Source organism: Glandiceps talaboti, chromosome 1 (genome assembly GCF_964340395.1).
Source record: "Glandiceps talaboti chromosome 1, keGlaTala1.1, whole genome shotgun sequence".
Classification (NCBI taxonomy): domain Eukaryota; kingdom Metazoa; phylum Hemichordata; class Enteropneusta; family Spengelidae; genus Glandiceps; species Glandiceps talaboti.
In genome coordinates, this window is record NC_135549.1 from 1,720,516 (window position 1) to 1,740,122 (window position 19,607).

The 19,607-nt window shown below is 35.8% G+C and overlaps 2 protein-coding genes across 3 annotated transcripts in view; both read left to right on the forward strand.

The window, feature by feature from the left end:
* LOC144439561 (uncharacterized) overlaps window positions 1-5,628 on the forward strand; it is a 31,824-nt gene extending 26,196 nt beyond the window's left edge. For both annotated transcript variants that reach the window (XM_078128863.1, XM_078128865.1), the window contains 2 exons: window positions 1,631-1,719; window positions 2,620-5,628. In XM_078128863.1, the coding sequence (XP_077984989.1) occupies window positions 1,631-1,719; window positions 2,620-3,505 (975 nt within the window). In that variant the 3' untranslated portion in view covers window positions 3,506-5,628. The remainder of the gene's footprint in view (window positions 1-1,630; window positions 1,720-2,619) is intronic.
* A 7,190-nt stretch (window positions 5,629-12,818) lies between these two features.
* LOC144442067 (ninjurin-2-like) lies at window positions 12,819-19,291 on the forward strand. The gene is made up of 2 exons (XM_078131341.1): window positions 12,819-12,945; window positions 18,714-19,291. Exons 1-2 carry the CDS (start codon window positions 12,925-12,927, stop codon window positions 19,188-19,190), a joined length of 498 nt encoding a protein of 165 aa, XP_077987467.1. The 5' UTR covers window positions 12,819-12,924; the 3' UTR covers window positions 19,191-19,291.
* The last annotated feature ends 316 nt before the right edge of the window (window positions 19,292-19,607 follow it).

The following is a 19,607-nucleotide window of genomic DNA, read 5'->3' on the forward strand; positions in this document are numbered from 1 at the left end:
TTCGTTTCTGTGACATTTTATTTAGTGTCACCTAAGTGAAGTAGTGTCGATGAACAACACGGGACGGTATATGTTTACATGGAAACGATCTGTTGACCTGTACTAGATAACTAGTCTTGCTGCTAGACGTTCGGGCTTTCTTTCGTATAAGTTACTATAACATATAAGCGAACGAAGTTTGCAGTGAGGGCTTGCCCGAATATCCTCGATAGCGATGTTAGGTCGTGTGTCGTAATTGTAACGGAAGACCATCCGAGGTCTAACAGATAGATTACTAGATAACGGGAGAGATACGAGTGGTGAGTTGATTTTTTTATTACAAAATAGCTATGCATGTGGTTCACGAAAAGATAACTTCCAAATCGTGGGTTTTGACTTCACTCGCTGAAACATAATCACCACTACTGTACCACAAGGGCGAGTATGTTTTGTAAACCTAGGCTATGAATCATTACTTCGCCTAGATAGCGAAAATGGATTCCCCAGAGCATCGATGCGTTGCTGATAAATCAGCTGATAAATACCTTTTTCCCTTTTTTGTTTAAAATTGTGATGATGTGGTACTATTTACACCTTTCCATCATTCTTTGTTGTAGGATGCCTTTGGGTTTTGGAAGACTTCGCAAAGACCATCTGTGCTAAACTGTAACAAAGCTGACTTTCACTTGCATTTTGACACCTATTGTAATACATTCCTTTATGCACAGTAAAATTTCATTAAAATTGAGAAATGTTTTCACCATTTAAATAGTTTTGAGTAGACAATCGGTTATAAGCAATATCTTGAAAAGACTGAGTGAGAGAGAGAGAGAGAGAGAGAGAGAGAGAGAGAGAGAGAGAGAGAGAGAGAGAGATAGAGAGAGAGAGAGAGAGCAACTCTAATTCATTCTCTTTATTCATTTTTTTTAGCTCGCTCATTACATTATTGGGCAACTCTTTTTTGACACTGGAAGGACGTCCTCTTGTTATTCATACTTGTGGTACACTGTACCCCAGACCCCATGACCATAGCAATTCATTTACTGGTCTGAGACTGTACTGTATCAGCAAGTTTATGTAAATGAGTAGCCAAGTACTTGACACATTTCGTCAAATGTATGCTAATGAGCTGCCTAGTACTTGACACTTTCCGTTATATTATAATAAAGTGTGCAAATGGTTGTAAAGCCATGTGCATTTGTTTTGGTTTTTTATTCCTTCCCATATCTCAAGATTGAGAAGTGCTACATTTATTTGGGTTGCATACAATGATAGCTCAAATGTTTGGTAGTCATTTCCCCCCAAAAAGTTAATTTTGTAATTTTTTCTAGCTTTATCGTGGTCTATAACCTTAAATGCACATTTCTCCTATATTTATCACTCTTTTCAAGTGTTAGACTTGCAATATCTACATCTGCAAACAAAATATTAGTTTTGAACATTCTGTTTTATAAGAAGTCCAAGTGAATTGTTTTGTGGAATGTTGACTTCTGGGTTGTGAGGGGAATAGTACATGACCTAGGTTTTAAATCATATATGTAGTATACATGGCATCTGAAGGGTTAATGCTTTTACCAAGATTTAACTAGCATTATTATGCACCACACTAACAAGATACTCACATAGATGTTGATTTTGTTTTGTAAAACAGAAAACAAGGCCTGGTTCTGCTCCAACCGTCAGACCATCAACATTTGAGTTAGATCCTGATGACAAAGAACTGCAAGCACTCCTACAAAGGTAAGAAAATGTTTTATGTGTCAGTTTTTAAATTGATGATGACAGTTTTACTATCTATATAAAGCATACACATATGATGCTATTCCCATTCCCATCAGAGTGATGCGCTGAAGTTTGTATGCCATGGTAAAATTTTCTTTTCTTGTATGGTATTTGAAAAGACAGCCATCTTTGATAATCAGTTTTCTTGTTCACTTTCTTTACTGTTTTGTAAATCAAATTTAATCATTCTTGAATTGTTATGTAAACATACAGCTATGTACACTGTGATGTCCATTTGGTTATTACAGTAGGCAGTTCAGAATTCAAAATGGCAGCCATCGAATTCACAGTCACTGTAAAATTCATTCGATTTTTAATTTGCTATTTCAACCAATTCCAGTTGTCATTTCGCGATAAAATTGCGATTAGTTTTGAAAGTGGGTAGATTTTCAATGATTACGCACGATAAAAACTTATGTGTAGTTTTTGAAAAGCACGCCCAGTGGGAAAGTCACCCAACAGTCGACTTTGTGCCATTGCTGTACTATGTGGCACTTGATTCTGGTGTGCATGAACATTTGTTCAAGCATAGTGTACTACTACGGACAATGTGTGTAAACAGACTTTATACGAAAGTAAATGAAGACTAGTAGATTTCCAAGCAGGACTAGTGGATTTCTATTTCCACAAGTCCTGGCCTAGTAGGTTTTGACAAGAATTTTAAACCCCTGATGTGTCATAAATGATATTACACAAATTTTAAGCTATGCACATTGACCCAAACTGCTGTGATAGTGCAAGACATGCAGTTGGTGGTATGTAGGACAGTGGCACAATCTTGAAGCATTCAAGTTTAATTGTATGATAGGTTTTAAAGAAAATATGAATACATTTCTCTCACTTTACACTTTGTTGTAGGCAAAGGAAAGAAATGGAAGAATTGGAAGACAGGCATAAGAAGGAGCTTGAAGAATATAGACGGAATAAGGAAAAGAATGTTCAATCAGGAGCAGTGAGGCGATACTCGTTACAAGTGAATACACACCCATCAACTGCCAGTAGTAAGTCAGGTCAGAGTTCACAAGAGGCTGGTGCTGTACCAAGGAACACATCTCCACAGCAGTTTACACAGCAGGCTGTGTCAGCAAATTTACCCGCTCCACAGCCAATGAACACTAGTTCTGTTACATCAATTTCAAGTGATGTACAACATGGTGTAGGGGAAGATGTAGAATTAACTGTGGTTGAAGGCGAATCTAATGTTGTGATGAACACTAACAGTAATGGGCAGCAATCCCAAGGGGCTTCCGCTACTATTCCTAAGAAAGGTACTTTTACCGATGATTTACATAAACTGGTGGATGGTTTAGGAAAACCAAAGCAGCCCATTACTGTACCGACTGATAAACTAAGCCTCAATCAACTAAAACAGAATAAACAAAAACAGGGATGGGAATTGAACTTGAAAGCACCAAATGCAGATGGTTCACAGCAAACAACTCAAGGGACACCAAAGACTCTCAAAAAATACAATACAAACCAGGCACAGGCTGCTTATAGTCATCAACAGCAGGGAGGGTTTGCAATAGGGGGCCAAGGTCAAATGAACACACAACAACAACAACAACAGCAGCAGCAGCAGTCGCAGCTACCTTCGAAGGGTACAGGGAAGAAGCTACCTGCAAATGTACTCCATCAGCGGAATGCAGCAGCAGCAGCTCAACAACACCAACATCCAAGTGCAATGAAGTCAACAAATGGACAGGTCACCCCTGCAAACCTACCTAAATCTGGAGGGAAGTGATATGCCAAAAACTATGTAAATGCCCAATTGATAGTGCATTACCAACCTTAATATATTATTGAGGCTACTGTTGCCTGGCGATATATCTGTATTATTTACATGATAATTTGGACAGCTTTTTTTCCTGTCTATCCAAAAGAGGGGGGACTACTAAGGGGTGTTTTTGTCATATCTTATTGTAGTTGTAATATTATTTAAACTAGTAATTCATTCATCTGAGAGCCATCTTGCAGTCAGTATTGGGCAACCCTTTTTTTCCTGTGAGTGCTGTGTTTCTATGTATTTCTTCAAGAGAATGTTTTCAAAGAAACTGTAAATACATTTCAGTGTGGACTTGTGTAAGCACAAAGGCAAAATGCATATCATTCAAGTAAGTACCATGTGTTGTGTTTGTTACAGTATGCATTTACTTCTCATGCTGTATTATGGGGAGAAAATGATCAGTTCTGTAGAATTTGTTTTATTTTCAAGTGGGTGCTCACGTTTGAACAAAAATATGCAAGACACTTTAGAATGAATGATTGTGTTGTAATAGGTGAGTATTATGTACCTAGTATGAATGGTGGTATGAGTATGTCTACAGCTTTTGACAGGCTATTTATTGCCAATGTATGTACAGCTATTGTAAGGCATAACAAACTTACAAATGTAATGAAATTATTTTTGTGTAACAAAAAGGAAAGGTAAAGCCTTTTGTTAGCCATTTTTTGGTGCTTTTTTGGCTCTTGTAAAGCATTGTTGAAGGGTTGGTCTACTATAGCTATTATACTCGTGGTAACACTTCTGTTAGTACCTAACTTATCAGAACATAAATTTTCAGGAGAGGTTGTAAGTTTGTGATTCTGTTTTCTCCTGCATTAGAGGCAATGTTAACACATACCTTCATGTGGTTGGGATAGTTTAACTTCATGTTTGAAGTAGTGTTTTCCCTTTGAATTTTTTTTTTGCCTTGTGGCTATGGAAATTATTGTAGGAACTTTATAAGAATATAGTTACAAGTTGAATTCCAGCAGAAAGATTTATTTTCCTCTATTGTATTTACAAAAAAAAAGTATTTAAGTGTAAGTAGTAGTCAGCAGCTGCAACAACCAAGGCCATTATTACTCAAAAGCCAGTGAAAAATTTAGTCAATGTAATGTATGTATTTTGACATGTATGTGCTACCTCAGTCACGTCTTGGCCCAAAGACGGCTGAAGTGAGGCTTGATATATACACACCAGTCATGTGTAGTATAGGGGTCTAGTACTACAAACAATGTTTTCCAGCATACCATTCATATTTTTTTTTACCAAACTGTGTAGCACTATTATTACATTCATGTTGTTTTTGGTGCATATTTGAAAGCAGTGTACTTAGCTACAGCATGTCATGTTATATTGCTGTACCCCTATGTAGTATTACAGTCACCAGACCAGTTCAGGCGGCTTTATTTTAAGGGAAAAAATGAAATGATCAAATTTTAAAACTACCCTTTTTATGTAACCATGATTTCCAATGCTATATTGAATATTTATGAGTAAAAGCCATTTTTGCAATGACTTGTCAAATATTCTGGTCAGTGGTAAAAATATAGTGTAAGTCTGTTGTCAAAATATAAAGATTACATGATATATTTCTGGCATATACAGGTTCACTGCACAATGTAAAAATAATTTTGCATCACATATATAGATGCCCAACTGCACATATTGGAAAAGGGTGTGTGCCCAGCAAAGCATTGTTGTTGTGCAATCTTAGAATTGTAATTTTCATTTTCTATTGTAAGTTTTGATTTTTGTCTGACAACACTCCAATTAGTATCCTATCTGTTTTCTGAATAGATTCTACACCAAATTGCTGCAGCTGCACATTATTATTAGATTAAAATTGTCTTAATTTGTAATTATTACTGTCCAGAAGCTGCCAGAACTTATTTTAATAACTTTTGTGATGTCCCCATGTGATGAAATGATCAAATATCAGATGTTTTAAAAAAAGAAAAGAGAAATTCAAAAACTTTTCAGTTTAACCTGAATTACTTGCAGTTCACCAACAGAAAGATGCAGTATTCATACATTTTGCATCATTTAAAAACAAAAGAAAGCAAGAATGTGAAATAAATGAAGAGCAAATTTGTTTAATTGCAGGCTAATTGTTGTGGTGTGCATTTATTTAATGGTTTATGTGATTACAGTAAGAGTAAAGGTCAATTGATGAATTAGAGTGTCAGTCGGAGAGAAATGAGAGAGATAAAGACCCACAAAGATTTAGGGAATTTGATATTTTATTGATATCTCGTGTAGAATATTTTATATGATACTAATTTACATAGAATAGAAGAGACATTGTGTATATAGACAGTAATAGAACCATTTGATATAGCATGAATCTGTAAATTCAGTGTCCAGTGTTAAAATCAAGCTACTGTAGATCATAAAACTTTGGCATTTATACATGGCACTGTAGGGTATGCCACATCAGGACCCTCTCGAATATAGGCCAATTCCTTTGAGCCAAGTCATGACAGTATATCTTACAGTCTACATGGGATCATGATAGGACATAAGGCCAGTCACCATGGTTTGTGACCTGATCAACTTTGACCAAAATTGCAGCCATGTTGTCATAAATAATCCGTACTTTTGGCTGTTAATCTGGGAAGACAGAATAAATGAACTCTACCAAAGTGTTTACACCCTACCAGAGCTGGATAATATGCATAGTGATCTTGACCAGGTCGAGATAGATCATTTCTCAAATATGATAATAGAAATTTGTAGGACAGCTTCAATGGTATGTGTGTTAGGGGCATGGTTTGACATATGTATGACTATGAATTGGTCAACGGCCACTATGCTTATTGCATTGACCTTGATTTGAAGAGTGCTTTGTTATATGACCTTGTATGTGTAGGTTGGGACACCAAGGTAAAGTGAACAGATATCTATTATTTTTTAAAGTGATTTTGGTCAATTTACTCGAAAACAGCTGTGCTGATCACTCCAGCATCTTGTGGTAATGGGTCCTAGTGGGTGCACGGTGTCTTGAAGTGAAATCCTTTAAATGCAAGATGATTTAATTTCAGATATGCAAATTAATACAAATCTAATTTGGTTTAAAATGTAAGCTGGCAAACCACGATTTGGTCTGGGTGTGGTTGATTGATGTGTTCTTTAGGTGTGAAGTTGAAAACGAATTCAATGCAAGATGGCCCGATTATAGGTACGCACATTTTATTATAACATGATTTTTAGTCAAACATTTTGTCAGCAGACCGGTTACAGTGGAAATAAGTACATAAAAGTAGAGTTTACTACTTACTACATTCTACCAAATACATCTTCTGTATCATTCTGTATTCATAGAATATTGTGAAAACATCCAAAAACTGATTATCACATACATAGATACACAAATACTGAAGCGTGTAGCAACTTTAACATCGAATAGAGACCGTGGAGATATCTTGTCTTTCCTTGTCGCACAATCTTCAAATGTTTCAAATTTATTCATTTCAAATTATGTATATGAAAATATGGCTCACTTTCTTTTATTTTTCCCAGTTATGGGCTTAGTGTTCACCCGACTATATTCGCAATAACTCACTCAGGTCCCCATTTCATGCAAAAGAACACAGTTGTGTTTGTTTGTTTGTTTGTTTGTTTGTTTGTTTGTTTGTTTGTTTGTTTGTTCTAAATGACTCAAATAAAGTGAAACGAGCCCAGAGACTTTAGCAAGTGTACATGTTGAACAATTAACATGACATGCAGGGTTTGTAAGCACTTTTTATAAACTGTATTGAGTGATACTAATGTCTTTGGGTTTTAATATCATCTACAATGACTTCTTAAGGAAATTAAGTGGACTTCAAACAGGTTCTGTACACACAATTCATAGCTAGGATTGAAATGGCTTACAAGTATACAACTCAATTGAATGGATAAACGGTAAATAATTATAAAGTATATTGAGTAATTTCTTCGTCAAATTTCAATCAGTCAATCATATCAAAGTGTATAAGATAAAAACGTTTATTTTGTGTTATGTTAGATTTCTAAACTTTACCTGAGAGACTGGCCTCCATGATTCAATCTAATCTCCATATTATATTTATATCATTTAATGAAACGGTAACCAAACTAAGGCTATCACCTGCTGTTCAGTTTTTCTATACATTTCATAAAGTTTTGAATAGTTTGATTTTGAGACAAGTGTAAGATTGTATGATCACCAATATCAAACTCTGAACTGAATGCTCCGATCATAATATTAATAATCATGATAATTAATATAATTAATGTGGCCCAGTTATTCAAACCGTCTGCTCGTTTACGTTCGTCGGCTAATTCCACATTTACTCTAGTTCTGGCAAACAGTAAAATGGCGGTGATAACTTGCAAACTGATAGATATGGAAAGCATTGTGACGAGAAAGTTGTAGAAATATACGACTTTAGGACCTGATATGAAAATAACCTTCAACAAGACTGTATTCGATGATAACAGTGCTGCATCGAAAAGTCCTTGAGCGACTGTCTTCTTGAGCGCATATGCATTTATGCTGACTGGCTTGGATGGACAGTGCGTACACTTCGGGTCTGTCATGGTGCCAACTGCTGTAGTTTCAACCATTTTGTTAGCACTTGTTAGATCTAGGATAACTTCTCTTTTGATGTTTTCGAGCAGTTTCGTAGTTTCTGTTGGTTCCAACTGTCAGTGAACAAAATAACACCAGTTGTAATATTATTTGTAGACTTCACGTACAAGTCTTCGATAACTTACATTTTAGCATGAATTGAATAACTGCAATATACACCAACTTGAGTTTCATTTGCGATACAATTCGGAATCCGTGTATAAACCATATGCATGTATGTTTTAGCCCTATATATTTTCTTTACCCCCCCCCCCCCACCCCGTAAAACCCAGCTCGGTAGCATACGTAGTAAGATACTAATCATGATAGACATTACATGTAAAATATTCATAGGATGACAAACCTTACTCATTGAAAGGTTCAGCACACCAGACTCCACTTCACTTCACTTCACTTCACTCCACTTCACTTCAAAGGTTAGGGATAGGCACTGTCACTGGAAACGCCAACACGCTATCTTTGTAAATTTGACAATGGCCTGAAGTCAAAACGGGTACTGAAAGAAGAATAACAAGGTACAGTATATTTGCGGAAAGGATTTATAAAACAAAACAAAAATGGTTTAGGTTGAAATATCCATTCATTGCTGTTATGTATTTTGTTTTATAATTCCACTGATCTCTTAAAATATATGAATATTGTGATATGGTTATAGTACTAGATGTATAGTAATCATCAAACGTAAAAAATGTGTATCTGTCATCTTCTATAAAGTCATTGGTTGACTCTAATATTACATTTGTACGTTGTATTAGTTTAATATGTATCATGTATTACGTGTATCAATGTAAGTCGATCACTTGAGTCGTATCGAATCACTAATGAGTAAATAAGATTTATACTTACCAAAGTATTTGTTGGAATTTCGAATGTTTACATGTGATGTGGTAAGTAAGTGTTAGTTCATTATAGCCGTATTCAAAAATGATTATTTGTGTATTAATTGACTCTTTTCCTGGCAATCTAATACCAGCATTTTTCCAGTTACACAATTTTGGCAACGTTAGAACCATATGTTTTGATGCTGTCAGTTCGTGGAATAAAAATGTATACTAATAAGCACAAAGTTCATCTCAGGACGTTTAATCACACAATCTCGCTACGAAAAATATCAAAGGTATCGAAGTGATTAATATCTGATTAATATGATTAGATGATTTATCTGCCTCGTAAAAGCAAATTACATATTTATTAAGAAAATTTACATTTTTCAATTAAATAAACCATAGTTAATTTATTCAAATGCTCCCACAGGCCATGTGACATTGAACTTGTGAGAGGTGATTATCGTCACTTTAGTAAAAATATTATTAAAACATCGCTCTCAAAATATTTCCAGGCCTACCAAATTGAACTCAGAATTACTGTAGCCATGTATCGTACCCCTCCGTCGCATACAGCAGTACACTGGAAATGCACAAATCATAGTGTACAGCTATAGCCCAGTAATTTCTCTAGTGGTTTGGAATTAAAATAACAGCCTGGTCTGAGTGACAACCGTACGAACTGTCCATACGAGATTTCTTCTCAATGGCATAGATAAGGAGATATCTCATAATGAACTATATTACACATGGCAATACTAAGTCAACAGATCTGTCTCCTTCAATCCTGATTTGGTGGAAACTTTGACATCACCATAATCGCTGCTGCTAAATGAAAACTTTTGAAAATAAGACCATGTTGGGGGTCATTTACATAAAATCTCAAACTATACACATAATTTAAAGCGGTGGCTTAGAATACTTGAATATGGTCTTCGATACCTGAATTAAAGCAATTTTACTATCTAGTACATATTATCTAGCTATATTAAGTGTGTTTTGTCGTGGCAAAGCCGATAATAATCTCTCAAATGTGCATTTGGTAAACGACGTACTGCTCCTGAAGTTTGATTTCTTTCTGAAAATCACAAAAAGGGCTAAATATTTCAAGTTCCCCTTTCAGACTATCGCAATATTCACTGATTTTCTCCTCAACCCCCTCCCCATGTCGAAAATTCTGCTCGTTTCCTTAGAGCTCGTTGGATAAAATACAACAATTAATTAACTGTCTCCTCAATCCATTCTTGTAATGTATGCATCATCAAAGCCTAGCAAAGCACTGTATATATTAGATAATATAGAATTTGGAATTCACTCAATGCATTCAGAAAATATAAACAAAATGTGCACCATATAGTCAAGCAGACATTTTACTAACATTCACATGAGGTTGTATACCCATTACCAAAAACAAAGCGAAGTAGCCTAAATATATGATTAGGTCGGGCCCGTTGAATAGATATAAATTCTTTCAGGTCTAATTGTTACCTAGATGACAACATCGTGTCGTGAATGGTAAACCCAATAACACCTTCGGTGATCAAATTTGGGTTTTTATTTTCTAAGCAAATGTTACATCGTTATCTTCAAGGTTTTTTTTAGCCATTTCAAAATTTATACTTTACAAGTGAAAACAAAACTGTAATTGTTATCCAAGGTTTTTGAAATGTTGCACTTTTATCAGCTAAATATCAAAAAAGTGTAAAACAAACAAACCCCCAAATAGACCAGAAGGTGTGAAATGTTCGCGTTTTTACAAAAAAGTTGATCTTCATTTTATTGATTAAGATTGGGTTTAAACATATACATCTATACCATCTGTTGAATATTCTGTTTTCACTGGTTTGGTTATCAAGTATAAATTGCCAGCATTTGACCTACTTGGACATTGAATTAGTGGTCAACATTTGACCTACTTGGACATTGAATTAGTGGTCAACATTTGACCTACTTGGACATTGAATAAGTGGTCAACATTTGACCTACTTGGACATTGAATTAGTGGTCAACATTTGACCTACTTGGACATTGAATAAGTGGTCAACATTTGACCTACTTGGACATTGAATAAGTCGTCCACATTTGACCTACTTGGACATTGAATTAGTGGTCAAAATTAGTTGTATGCTGTTCGTAGAGTTATGATCACCTGACGACCAAATACATAAACATGAAGAAGTCGATATAAGAATTTATGGAAAAAGTTGGTCAATTTTCAGATACTTGAAATGTTACCAGAATTGCAAGATAAATTACCATAGTCGAGTTCTATTGGAGAGACAGGTTGTCAAGAACATAGGGTGCAAATTTGATGTCTTGGAATTTCTGCATGCTATGGTGCGCCATCTATGGTCAATAATAAGATTTGTTTGTGAATATGTACGTGTGTGCCATATTTGTGTATAGGTATGTGTGTGCCATATTATTTTAATGTACAGTGTATTTGATCCTTGCGGGCATATCTTTTATGTATTTTATGACTTGGTATTTATAAACAAATGTATGCACTCTTAAAATACACGTATGTACCCAAAATAGTATCTGTCCTGGTTTTGTGAAGTGCCAGTTATTACACATCATTCCATGCAATAATCTCAATGTATTCAACTCTCCCATCAGTGCCTCGTTCTAATTAAATGATAAATCCACCCTAGGAATTCTTTGTTGTGTGCCATATAACTTTTACTATGAAGAGAGTACCTTTCAACTTGAACTGAAAGATTCGTCATTGAGTACACCCCTGTAATCATTCATTACCAGTGGTGTTTAGTTATAACCCATACAGTAGTTTCTCATGGGATTTTATTTTATAAATTTTAAATACTAACATAAAACCTGTGTTGTATCATGTGCATTTTTATCATTTTGCTCTGAAAATATCATGTAATAATATGAATCTAACACGAAGACGTTTATAAATGGGCATGTACATGTATACTACACAGCTGATGTCAGCGGCACACATTGGGTGCACCCAAAAAGTACTCCGTCGAATGATTCATTCGATTTGCCTAATTGACATGATTCAGTAAGTCCAATAATTCCTTGCATGACACAAAACATGTCGCAGAAAAAATTGTTTACATCTGTCCCATGTCCATTAATAAGAGCGCCAACAACGTAGAGTCTTTCAGCCAGCGGTGATTTATCAAACGTTACACCTCAACTCAGATCACTATCTATAGTGGTCTGAGACCTCAATAAGGCCAAAAAACCACATTGTTTTGGTTCCGGACCCCACCTAGCTTTCGCTGCCGACCCTAAACTTTTCCTTACGTATTCGAGAAATAAATATAAAATCGCAAAAATTGTGAAGTCTCACAAGAAACAGTGGATGCGGAAACTGACATGAACTTAAAAAGACACTAAAACTGTTCTTCCAATCTGTAATGGCTGAACTAGAAACTCACACAGAAAAAAATAAAATAATTTAAAAGTAAAAAATCTACCTACCCCACCTATTCTAAAATTGAGCATAATCGTAACCACAAAATTTTTGTATTAGGCCTAACGTTTACAGTATAGTAAGTTCAATTTATAACGTTCATGTTTGACTTCTCCTACTGTGGGCGTTGTCTAACATCTTTGTCAAGTAAATCCATGTACACTTACAAATTGGTGTAAATGAATTAGTTTGCGAGAGACACAAGTCACATGTATCCAGTAATTTATTTTTCATTTGAAAATTCATTCCTCTTTTTGAAATATTTTTCCTGATGGTATATAATGATATGCGTCATACATATTTTGAATGTTTATCTGTCGGGCTTGCACATAACTACAATGCAATTAAGCGCTGTAATATTCATGAGCGCTTTAAATAGATGACCCTGTAAACATACTGGTTTTCTCATATTGCTACGAATTGTATACTTCTGTGGAAGGAGAGAAAGTCAATATTTGATTAGCCCGGTGGTGGGACACATGGTATCACATGGTATTACACTTGTAAGGCGGAAATGGAAGTAAACACGATGCAGGTGAGTTAAGTCGATTTTGTCACATTATCATTTTCAGGTATATCGAAGCTGCAACAAATGTAAGTGAAGCATTTAGATAGGTCAGTTAGGTAATGTGACCTCCTATAATATATTGTGCTTTCCGATGTATAATTGAATTGCCTATAGGAAAACGTGTATATGTGTATGTGTATGTGTATGTGTATGTGTATGTGTATGTATATGTATATGTATATGTATATGTATATGTATATGAGCCGTCAGATGACAAAAGGGACCTTAAGGGTCAAATTTTCAATTTTGAGTTTTTACTGGATTCATATACTTGACCATCTCAGCTTTCATATGAGTGGTGCCATTCACCAAGGTCAGGGTTAATTTATGGAGAAATACTCATTTGAATATTTGCATGAATTAGTGTTAATTTGCATATATGCACATATGAATAGCATTAATGAACACCAGTAGTATCATGTTGAATGACTGGAATTGTGTATGCATGTACATTAAATTAGCCAAGAAACACAAAGAACAGGTGCTAATCATACGTTTGAAGTATTGGCATGACAACCAAAAGGTGGTTGTTGCCATGGCAACCGATCTTTTAGGGATTCTTACCAATGATATAATACCATACTACACTATTGTAGTGGTGAGTCAGTTTGAAAACAATAACACATTCAAATAATATATACATTAACTTTATTATTTGACATGTTGTGATTCACAAACATACATATGATTACAAGTTGACTTGTTGCCATGGTTATGTCCTTTGCAATATTACCTAATTCTAACCACTGGACTAGGTTATATACTTTCTACTGTAGATAAAAACTTATCAAACATCAGCATTCAGATATAGTATCAAGTATCAATGACTGGCCTTCTGGTAAGATAAACCTAATGTTACCATAGCAACACTTTTTTGTTGCCATGACAACAGAATATCTACACTTTGTGCTGATGTTGGATACCTATATGTGATTTTTAACTCTCTACATTGGCTGGCGGGGGGGGGGGGGGTTTAAGAATGTGAAACTGGTAAATGAAAATAGCAACTACCATAAAACTTCATTCATATTATATAATCAAGCATAACCATGTATATTTATTTTTAAGACAAACACATGTTTTCAAAGATATGCTAATATTAGTCACATTATCTTATTAAATATTCAGAATGTTCACCAGAGTAAGAAGTCATATTTTTTTATTCCTTCACTAAACTACTAAGTATGTACATTGCACACCCTGGTGTTTGGTGTTGATAATCTCAAAGTCTCAGTGTGACTCCAACAATATAATGTCTACTATCAAGGTTGATGTAGTAACTTGGGAACCAATATCTACTATCAAGGTTGATGTAGTAACTTGGGAACCAATATCTACTATCAAGGTTGATGTAGTAACTTGGGAACCAATATCTACTATCAAGGTTGATGTAGTAACTTGGGAACCAATATCTACTATCAAGGTTGATGTAGTAACTTGGGAACCAATGTCTACTATCCAGGTTGATGTAGTAACTTGGGAACCAATATCTACTATCAAGGTTGATGTAGTAACTTGGGAACCAATGTCTATTATCAAGGTTGATGTAGTAACTTGGGAACCAAGTTGTATAGTATATCATATCACAAATATACTATAATGTTAATCAATATGGATTAAAAATAACACCTTACATTATAAATAATTTTAAAACTGTCCAATTTATGTTCAAAAGTCTGTAGTGCTAGTATTAGTAAATTCTAATTTAAATTATCTGTTGATATCATTACAGATTTCTTTCATTAACTTTGGGGAATGAACAAACTACCTCTTCACTTGGTCGAGTGTAATTTATTTGTTTGCATCTTTAGAACTGCTTGTCTACTGATAAAGAAAAATAACTAAATATGAATATCAAATAACATGATATATAATACTCCAGCTATAATTCTTGATTACAATAAAGTTTTATGAAATTATGACTTAAAAGTGGAATTCAACACAAACTTTCTTGTATTCAGTTTTGTCAGCAATGGCCAAAAGTAGTGCAACTAGCTTTTACTACAGTTCATTCAGTGTTTAATATGTAAGACTGCATTATCACAGTCATAAATATTGGCAACAAACACAGATAAGCAAGTTAAATAAAGACTCCAAAATACACTGGCTGCTTAACGAAGATAACCTGTCAACAGTTACATATTGCCTTTCTACACTTCACAGTGATGTGATTCAATTACTGTATGTTAATCCTGCAAATCACAAACCAAATATACTAGTACTGCTGAAGTATAATATTGTGCATCTTTTCTCTCATTAAAGTTCACAAGTCCATCTTGTTTCCATTGTTTGTAAATGTCACATTAAAAAATAGAAAATATAAGTTTCAATTCGACTAAAATGTTTCAAATTACTGTTGTACTCTGTCTTGATCATTTTGAACCTTACAGCTGAATGAAGAACCAAAGCTGCAGTATACATGCTGATATTGATAACTGCAATGGCCAAAACAAAGACTGCCATTGGATACATGGAGAGCAATGATTGGACTTCACAACACGATTCAATTCAATATTACAATTATTATCATACATACTTTATGAGTAACACATGAATTATCCTATATACTATACAAGTAACATGAATTAATTGATACTCATACATTAGCTAGAGATGCTTCAAATTCACCAGTACTACATACATATATTAACATTTCCTTTTACATGGAGGGACATCATGTCTGGAGAAATAGGACAGCGTTTATGTTGGTCTGGGGCATACTATGTCTCTATTTATTGGCGCAACATGCTCTCTGATGGTTTTGTACAGGTAAGTTTGACGTTCACGTGTCATTCCAGCTGGTTGGATCACTGGTGGTAGCTCCTGTCTGCAGAACCGAGTATCTGGCTGTCGAAGTACTTTGAACTCCTTCTCTGTTGAGGTGAGTGATTCACGCACAAACACGCTACCTGGGTGATCATATGTAAAGCGGAAATGGTGATATTTCCTTACCCCAGGAACAGGTTTGAAGAAGTGATGCAGGTATGTAATCCAATCCCGCCACTCATAGTGTGGATGACCAGTAGTACTGTTCTTGAACAATTGGGCAATGTTTGGACTGCAAGACTGATTGACTGTGGATGCTAGCTCCTGTACAGTATCAATATTGGACCTTCTATATTTCTGTTTTATAAGACCAAAGAAACCATCAACAGTGCATCTGGTGTGTCCACTCATCATGAAATTTAATTGAATTGAGTTGTGAAGTCCTGTCATCACTCTCCAGGCTAAGTATGCAATGACAGTCTTATTTTTGTTCTGACCACTGCAGTTATCAGCATGCATAGAGCAGCTTTGTTCTCCAAAGCTGTACTGTTCAAAGTGATGGTGAAGACAGGATACAACAGTGTTAGGACCATGACTTTTTGTGCCATTTTCACCTATGGTTTCCTGTTCACTGATTAGATAATTAACTTGTCTTGGCACACCTTCACTACAAATGCCAAATAACTGAACTTTCAATGGTGTTTTAAAAAACATTGGCCCAACCTGCCTAACTCTATGAGGGAGAAAGACATTTTGGGCAAAATCAAAAGTGTAATGAACTGAAATTAAATCATTACTACATGGTTCAATTGGCAAATCATACTCAATTGGTAAATCATAATCGATCAGTTCTTCTTTAGCTGCATTGATACATTCTCTATAGTATGCTCTGCCTGATTTAGCTTCATTGATGTGTGTTGTCAGGTCACAGCATGCATTCAACTTTTCTTCTTCAGTGCGTGCATTGAACACTTTTTCTCGAAAGTCCTCACATCTCTGACAAACATCAGATTTTGGATTTGCGAATTGCACATGAGGACAAATCTGATGCCATACAAGTCGAAAGCTGTCATATCCAAATGGTCTCAGCTGGGCTTCATCACAAGCTGTACAGTACAGGCCATGCATTGTTTTATAATTTTCAGATGCTGGTAAATGCACTGGTGGTTTGTTATCTGTACCTCTTGGTGCTGCTGGCTGTGGAAGTCCATGGTCTTCAGCATACCGAAGAATAAATTCAACACAGTGTTTAACTTGTTCGTATGTTAAGGCATGCTTTGGATGTTTACCTGTGTTTCCATGAATGCGTGGGACTGGACCATTTTGTCTCATATGTGCTTTTATGGTCTTCAAATACTTCAAAGTAATGTTGTGTAAAAATAAAAATGCTTCCTTACAAACTTCCCTGTCATCATATGCATACTTGTGTCTTATTCTTCTGGGTCGTCATCATTGCATGACTTTGGATCAAACCCAAGGACAAGTAGTTTACCCATTATCATGGCATCTTTCACTTCACGGTTGCAATCAAGTATTGAAAGTTTAATTGCAGTTATTTCATCAACGTCAAAGTTTTTGAGACAGTTAGCACTGCAACAACCATTTCTGACTTTGTTTTCAACTTCCTTACGATCACTAGTACTACTGGAATTTAGATCTGACTCGTTTTCACCACCACTAATTGATCGTTCGCTTGACAATTGTTCTGTGAGACGTGATGCCGCATGTGACGAAAATTCGTCAATATCGATACTAAGCTCGTCGTGGATATCATCTGAATCAGGGCAATCGTCAACTTCGTCATCACCAACAACATGCGTACCTGACATACTGTTTCCGTTGATATTGACATCACCGGAGGATTCAGTTGACGGCGACGCTGGTACTTCATACTCGTGTTGGCTGCTCGAAAATTCTTGACTGAGATCTTCATCTGGGAAGTAGATTTCTCGCTCGGGTCGCTCACAACTCATGTCTACTATGGATATGTCTAAATTATATGACAGTTAAAGGCACAATACTTATATTTTCAGTTGTAAATGTCCGCTGCATCCAAAGTAAACAAGGTTGACCTCAATTTCATGAACAGCTAGTGACCTCAGAAAATCTACTTCCCGGGTCAAGTGACCTCGATCGCGATGAGTGTACATCGCGCTGGTGACACGACAATATAACGTAATACGAGAGCATTCAAGACTAGAAATGTTACGATATCATCATTTCAACTAAGATTGCACCATATTTATTATTATTACTATCTAGTAATACCAGCTTTCAAAGACCGACATTCTGAAATGAAGTGACATGTGACACAGGCCTGTCGTATGTAAAAGTAAATCAACGCCGCTTGTTGAAATACTAACCCCGGTCGCACAACCTTTGTTCATGTATTTAATCGTTAAAAACTTCGGGTAAAATCCGCATGAAAATTCATTTTGGCTATTTAAGTTAACTACTGTATTTACATCGTATAGTACGTGAGTGGTAGTTCTATTTAATAACTTAGTACAAGTACTATAACAGTATAAGTACACAGTCATGAATGAATGAAAGATTCGTTTGTCACTGAGACCCTGCAGATTTACAGTGGACGCGTACCACGTATAAATCGAACGATTACTCGATTTCTATTGGATGGCGTTAAGGTCCCTTTTGTCATCTGACGGCTCATATGTATATGTATTATATTTGTGTCTGTATGTGTATGAATGCGCGCGCGCGCGTGTGTGTATAAATGCGCGCGCGTGCGCGCGTGCGTGCGTGTGTGTGTGTGTGTGTGCGCGCGCGTGCGTGTGTGTATTAACTTAATACCTGGATGATTGATAACATTCATGCTCACTTCAGTTACAGTTATTACAGCTTTAAAATTTAAGGAAAAGCTGGAAAATATGCGATGTATGACAAGTTTGAGCCCAATCCTTATAAACGAATTAAACTTGAACAACATCTATCTTCATTTGAATTCGCAGAAAGGACCTACTGGCGGATCCACTGCTCACAGAGAGAGTTCTCCACTAATTGCAAGTAACAATGGCGAAATTGAAAGGAGTTCTCCACTAATTGCAAGTAACAACGGCGAAAGTGATGTGAAATCTGAAAGAAAGTTCAACATTACCACTTACTCTCATACCAAAACAGCTGCACATGGTTTGACAGATTTTGCACTCATGACTCGTAATTTCACGTTAATACGACAATTGCTACTCAGTGGACCAAAGAACGATAATTTTTTCTATCTGTTGATAACTTTTGCTCTGCTGTCTGTGCTTTTTCAAATTATCAACGGCGTTGTGGTGTTTCTGTCTCTCCGTAAGGACATGCAGGATGAAGCACACAGAGAGGAAGCACATAGACTTTCCAAGATTAATGGACTCCTGGCATTCGTCATCACTGTCATTAACGTTACCATTTCGGCATTTGAAGGCCACAATCTACAAAATAGTTAGAAAATAAAGTTTTTCTCGGAGAGGCACAAGCAGAGTTTATAAGCTTTACACTCAAGTGAAAATATGTAAATAAAATCATATTCTAGTATAATGTTAACGTCGGTTAGAGTTAGGGTTAGTAATACTGCAATAAAGTTCTCTACTTCACCACAACCTCGAGGTTTTTGATAGAACAGGGACAGTGAGTGAGTGTGTGTGTGCAGTGTAGTAACGAAAAGGGGATGGCGGGTAACTGAAAGTCGGGGGGTTAGGGTTAGGTACCTTATTAAATATTAGACCATGTCAATCAAATCGCTGCTGACAACCATGTAGTGAAATAATTGTCATGTGCAATGTGAGGCGAGGAGTCACAGTGAGTCTCACAGGAGTAAAACGAAGATATAAGGGATAATGTTGTGGAAATTTTGACCACGGTCA

Coding starts and splice junctions, on each gene's coding strand:
- LOC144442067 (XM_078131341.1), top strand. CDS start 12,925: ATGGAAGTAAACACGATGCAG. Junction 12,946..18,713: donor TGGAAGTAAACACGATGCAG/GTGAGTTAAGTC, acceptor TTGAATTCGCAG/AAAGGACCTACTGGCGGATC.